Source organism: Vanessa tameamea, chromosome 7 (genome assembly GCF_037043105.1).
Source record: "Vanessa tameamea isolate UH-Manoa-2023 chromosome 7, ilVanTame1 primary haplotype, whole genome shotgun sequence".
Taxonomy (NCBI): domain Eukaryota; kingdom Metazoa; phylum Arthropoda; class Insecta; order Lepidoptera; family Nymphalidae; genus Vanessa; species Vanessa tameamea.
Window position 1 is genome coordinate 910,211 of NC_087315.1, and position 6,777 is coordinate 916,987.

Sequence of the window (6,777 nt, forward strand, 5' to 3'; positions counted from 1 at the left end):
TATAGAACAATGAATATTTAATTCTGTCTGCGCAAATATTAGACGAGACAAGCTTAATTATGAAATGCTAAAATACTCGATTGTTGTACGGAAGTATTTAAAATTTAGCGCTTAGATAGATTATTGTCCGGAATAGTAGATAGGTTATCATCCTACAGCTCCCTATCCATTATCCGAACACGTAGGTGAAACTGCGGCCGGTAACTAGTATTATTTAATTCATAAAGGCATTAAAAATGAAAAATGTGTCGCATAGAAAAACCTATCCCTAAGAATAGAAGATTTATTGAGCCATTTATATAAGTCAAAATAATATATACATATCATAAACATGGTAAAAGTTGCTCAGTAGTTTTATTTTGACTTTTGACACACTCGGTCGTTATATTTTTATTGACCATTTTACTCACCATACATTTATTCTTAAAAATAAAATAATTTCGTTTTCTATTTTGTCTGTTTTACCTTTTTTTTTAAAGTTTTATAGATATTCATTTTCTATCCAATCAGGTACGAGAAGGCCATCGCTTAGAAAAGCCGGAACACTGTCGTCGCGAACTGTACAATATTATGTACTACTGCTGGGAGGCGGAACCAACGTCACGTCCGGACTTCAAGGAAGTAGTGGGCATGTTGGAACGGCTGCTGTGCACGGAGATGGATTATATCGAACTGGAACGCTTCCCCGATCATTCGTATTATAATGTACAGCATCTGGACGGAGAGAAACTATAAAATCATATAAGTTACTGATTTAATATATCGTCTCTAAATTGATCTGAATTAAATAGACAATCTCGATATGCCAGTATCAAATGTACTTAGAGTTGCAATCGTTGTTGCAATTCGTATGATTATCGTTGTTTATATTTTATTAATCTGTGTATAAAAGCTGAATACCAAGTGATTAGCTTAACACAAGCTGAATAAATAAAAAATCACAAATTAACGCTCGCATAAAATTTTATATTAAACATTTTGATTTTGTTGACGTATTTTTATATTACTAAGCAATAAAGAAACAGTTTCGAGCATACGTAAATAAGAATCATAAAAAAAATATTATGTATATACCTATGTATGTTATATAGAGGGTATCTTTCATTATATATTTATGTGACATTTAACGTTATTTACTTTTTAATTAATAGTCACAGATATATATAAAGTATCTTTCAATCTGAGTTTATGTATAATTGTCTAATTATACATTATAATTTATTTTATGTATAATTTTACGTGACTACCTCTAATTTATCATTCGTTCATGTTTTTCTTTCACGGGTGTGCTGGAAGAAATATCTTCAAGGATAAGACAATCTTAGATCTATTTAAACTGTTTCAAATCAGGAAAAATTAATAAAGTTATATGATTCAAAATTATAAAATCAATTAACTTAAATAAAATCTGAGATTACTTAGTATATAACGCTCTTATTATTATTCTAAGTAGCTACTAGTCCTCTATAAAGTAGTATTTGATAAGAATTATCGATTACATACATAAGATATTAAAAAAAAGGTTGTATATAAATTGTATTAAGGTATATTCTTTGTAATAAATGTTGTTAAAATTATTTCTCGTCTTCATTTATTACTCGCCTTTAAAAACTAATCAATTACTTTTAATTTCCATATGAAACTCCTCAAAGGGAAAGGAGGCCTTAGCCAGTAAGTAAGTAGTCGGAAATTCACAGGCTGTTACTGTGTATTACGTTAAATATAGTGACAGATTATAAATGTATCCCTTTAAAGTGATCATTTAGCCATGTATTATAATTAATGATTTAATAATTATTATTTCTCGTAATATTAAATAACAAATTATTGTATAAATGTATTTATTTATATAGAAATTTATTTGGTAGTTATATTTAAGCTTTAACAATTTGGCTCAAGTTTTGTATTTAATAATAATAAAAACCACTATAATAACACAATAATAGTCACCAAGAAGTCATGGTCTAGCCATATATACCCTGCTAATGAACGAAACAGGAGATACATAAATTTAAATAACCGCTAGTACCTTGGCTATGCCCTTCACAGCTAACGGCCCCAAACCCAAAATCCAAATGGAGATGAGTAAAGAGTAATACCCCTGCGACTCCCCCCCAGAATATAACGCAAGCAGAATTTGAAAAGGACTCTGATATGCTTAAAAAATTTCAGCTTCAACGTCACCCTTCAATTCATATGAATCACCCAGTTCATCTCCACTTTCAAATCAGGTTTCATCAAGATCAAACACAATTTCACCTATGTCTGTGGATGTTGTGCAGAAGGCACATGCCATTGAACCTGCACCCGCCGCAGGTGCGCATAAAAGATGGTCAGTCTATATGAATAAATTCATCTGGCGCACGTACCTGATTGCCACAAAATTAAACTGCTTTATGGAGGCCGAAATCCCTTCATGGTAGACACCGGCCCAATTTACAGCAATCATATGTTGACACAGCAGCGTCAAACGCTTGGCTGAGGCATAGTAAACTGTTTCCTGAAACGGAAGCTTTTATTTGGATACTCATATTAATTCGGTCTTAACGCGTCTTTTCCGGCAATCCTATGCATTCGGCGTCGTCCCGAACTCCTGGAAGACTGCTTTGGTGATTTGACATCTCGTCAAAATTCCAAATATCACCCGCACCACCTAGATGTCCGAAAATCCACAACAGCGCGATTTTTAAGACACTTTCTGCCTCGCACAACCAGTCTGTGGAACCAGCTTTCGCCGGCGGTTTTTCCGAACCGATACGACTTGGGAACCTTCAAGAAAAGAGCGTACTCCTTCCTGAAAGGCCGGCAACGCACCTGCAAGCCCCCCGGTGTTGCAGATGACCATGGGCGGTGGTAGTCACTTTTCATCAGATGAGCCTCCTACTCGTTTGCCACCTCTAACATAAAAAAAATAGTAAATTGACAATCCACTGAAGTAAGTATTATTGGCCAGTTACAGTAGGAAACTCTTGCATTGTAAAAGATATATAAAATACTATTTACAAGAGATTAAGTTTGGCCTATAAAAAACATTTGAGGAGAACATTTGGAGCATATACGCTGCTCCAATGCGGGTTGGTGGATTCAACAACATCCAAATGTGAAATATACCCAAACAAAAAATAGTTTTCCAAATCAGTTCATAAATAACAGAGTAATGTAAATTATACGGCACTATTAAAATGTACCTAGATTTAATAGATAACATTATTAATTAAAAAAAAACATAAAATTTTCTGATAATATTTAAATACAATCGTTTCATTTCACAAAGTTTATCGCAACTTCAATCTGGTTATAGGATTAAAAATAAAATAAGAATCATTTTAAGTGATTAATATGCTCAACTTAACTCCAATTCATTGCAGTCTGTTTCAGAACTATTAAAATTACCAAGTCAAAATAATGAAAATATTAAACTAATTGTCACAAAACTTAACTTTTATGCTCCTTTCAATATAAATTTATTATGAATAAGCTTAAATAAATAATCTTTATATTAATATATTCGCTAATTAAATCAATCTTTTTTTTCTGAAATAGTACATCAATCACAAAGGTAACAAATTAATTAACTTCTCTCGTTACTTTTTCTTTGTTCCAATCTTGTTATGGAGGCGTGAAGGCGTTCAATGATTTTCTGATGTTTTATATAGACAGGAAAATCAAATCAATGTGAATCGTCCCAATTATATCTATTTTTATTTACAGCACTTTAACTTTGTTAAGCAAAAAATAAATTATTGTTGCTACATAATAAACTTGGAGCTTTTATCTTATCTTTAAGGCTGACGGTCTAAATTTTCTAAAAACTACGAAATTTTGGACTGTTAGCAACCCAAATAGCAATCAATATATCATTTGAAATAACTTTCAACTTATAAAACAGAACGGCGTATTTTTTGTATGTAATAGATAGGCGGATTCCCTTACTTCGCCAATGCGACACCGACCTTGGGAACTAAGATGTTATGTTCCTTGTGCCTGTAGTTACTACACTACTACACTGGCTCACTCACCCTGTAAACCGGAACACAGCGATACCAAGTGTTGCTGCTGATCGGCAGATTATCTGATGAGTGGGTGGTACCAACCCAGACAGATTTGCACAAATTAAATTAATGTTTTCCATAAAAGGAAATCTTAATAGAAATTATAAGACCATGTAACATCCAATAGCTTTAATGGTATTACGCAAAAAATATTATACAAATAGTGTTTTTCCTTAAAACATTTAAATGTGAACTCATACATCATACCAAACATATTTGTTTTACACCTATACAATTAGAATAAGCAATGAGAAACAAATATTTTCATTATTAGGTACATTGATCTCAGATCATACTCACAGCTATCATTTTCTTTAAACAAGATATACCTAATTACAGAACAATTATGATTAATATTATATAGCAAGTAGGGATACTCGGTAAGATCAAACTCGATACTCACCGCAGAAAAAAATTGTGAAATGTAATAAGTATGTACTCTGAGAAAGTATTATGCAACATTGGTTAAATAAAATTATAGTTTTTAATAGATAGACGTATAAATTTCTCAGTTGAGACACGAACTGACTTCAAAATCGACTACAAAATAGCACTGAAAATAGCGTTTTGTTCACAATAATACATTTTTTAAACGAAAGATACAGATTTATTGGTATCTTTTAAAAATGTCATAAGTACAAATATCCAAAAATAAAGTACATATGGATTTTATTATACAATTTCATAACCAGAAAAAATTAAATGCAAATAGTATTATTTCAGATCAGCCTTTCAGAAGATCAAATCAGGTAAAAATTATTTAGTAAGGTGTCTTTTTTAATACGTTGCGTTTAATGAAATTATTAGTCGAACTTAGTTCTAACAAGAGAATAAATAATCCACCTGACACTCCTACAGCCAACGCGAAGAACCCTCCCTGTAAATGTTGAAAAGATAAAGCATTAAAATGTTCATCTTTATTTTGTAATGATTGTAGTAACTTTACTCGTTTTCTTCTACTTGTCTCAGCGAAATAATTCCTCACTTTCGTATTTATCCCTAACTGTTTATGTAAGTTTAGAGAATGTGAGATCTTTTTCATGAAAGGAAACCCTCTTAAAGCGATCATTTCTAGAGGTACTGAAAACGTAGACGTGGGAAAGCTATAATAATTATCATCACCATTAGCATCGTTGAGATAAGGTATAATAGCCGACAGGTATGAAAGTTCAAATTGACTGCACAACACTGAAAAGTTTCGATATAAAATTAAATCTTTCAATGCTTCGGATATATTTGATACATCAGTCCATTTTTCTCCTACTAAATTATCGAAGGGATCACTAGAATTGAAAAATAAATCGTGTAATTCCTGAATACCGCCAAATTTTAACTCGCTGTGCACCAACTCTTCAACATTATCGATATGATTTTCATAAGTAGGATTTTGAAGAACATCAATCAGCTTAGTTTGATACGCTGTCAAAAATAGAATACCATATAAATTTAAAAAGATGAAAAATATACGTAAGCTTTGTTTTTTGGGACGAACGTACGCAGAGAAACCTAACAAACATATCCATGTATTGAGTAAGCAATGGCCAAAATTTTTGTTGTAATAAGAGTCTCCACTAAGTTGTCCTAAAAATTTCCAAGCTAAAATACATAAAATAAATCCACCAATCGCAGAATACCAGACAAAGTCCTGAAATGTTATCGTAAGTGATACCCAAGGCGGTGAAGGGTAGGCTCGAGGTACAACCCAAATGTATGAGTCGGCTAAATACGTAGAGCTGCATTCGAAATCTTCGTGTACATCAAAGTCTGGAAATATACCACCCAAAAGTATGTGCCCTTTTCTCGAAACCAAATCCTTAAGAGCTCCATTCCATACACCTTGTTCATTTCGTTCTCCTCTAAAACCACTAATAGTTTTATATTTTACAGAAAAATTGAATCTCTTAAACATTGTATTTACAAGTATTTTTTCTATATTAACATCAGACTCATTTATGCCAATAAATGGTTGCCTTTCAAGAGCTAATATTTGTAAAACGCAACCTTTCATGTCATTAGGAATCTTATTTTCAAAGATATTCTTGTTATACTTCACAGTTCCTTTTTCACATAAATTTTCAACAACAAGTCTGTTCTCGGCGGTGTCATTCAAATTTCCACAATATGTTGGCGGATCATAGGGTCTCCAGCTGTAAATTATTGCATTTCGTACATTTGACGCTTTAGGAACACCAACGATTACGTTTATTGCGTTGTAGTAAAATAGACAGCTTAGCATATTTTCAATTTGTTTGTGATTTTCAACATCGTTCTTCGTAAATCGTATAAGCATGATTACGAATTTGGCATACGGATTCCAGAAACGCGATCGAATTAATTTTCTTGCAAAATAACTGAAATCTCTATAATTTTCTATAATCATAACAAAATAATCAGCAACTGGCATTCCGATGTATGGGTCCTTACGAACATAGCTATAATTAACGTTTTGTCCTTTAGGACATATTGGACATTTATCTGGATAAGATATTTGAACGATGTATTTATTACTTTCATGAATTGTTTTTAAAACGTCACTTCTAATTCTTTCAACTAGGGTATTATTGGTATATGTGTTGGCAAAAATTAAATATCCAGGTTTAGGAAAGCTCCTTTTCATGATATCGCTTACACAGTTCACAAAGTCTTGAACAATAATCGGTTCATAATTTGTTCCTTGAACAGGATTTTGAATAAACACAGTAATTAAAATTATAAATGGAATCAT

The 6,777-nt window shown here is 32.1% G+C and overlaps 2 protein-coding genes across 3 annotated transcripts in view; one reads left to right on the forward strand and one right to left on the reverse strand.

The window, feature by feature from the left end:
* LOC113392184 (tyrosine kinase receptor Cad96Ca) overlaps window positions 1–1,577 on the forward strand; it is a 28,095-nt gene extending 26,518 nt beyond the window's left edge. For both annotated transcript variants that reach the window (XM_026628478.2, XM_026628479.2), the window contains one exon: window positions 511–1,577. In XM_026628478.2, coding sequence (XP_026484263.1) covers window positions 511–735 — 225 coding nt within the window. In that variant the 3' untranslated portion in view covers window positions 736–1,577. The remainder of the gene's footprint in view (window positions 1–510) is intronic.
* A 3,235-nt stretch (window positions 1,578–4,812) lies between these two features.
* On the reverse strand, window positions 4,813–6,777 carry LOC113392192 (uncharacterized). Its single transcript, XM_026628487.2, has one exon. The coding sequence runs from the start codon at window positions 6,775–6,777 to the stop codon at window positions 4,813–4,815; it is 1,965 nt and encodes a 654-aa protein (XP_026484272.2).

Bases quoted from the DNA above. Each gene is read 5' to 3' on its own strand.
- LOC113392192 (XM_026628487.2), bottom strand. From the start codon at position 6,777: ATGATTCCATTTATAATTTTAATTACTGTGTTTATTCAAAATCCTGTT.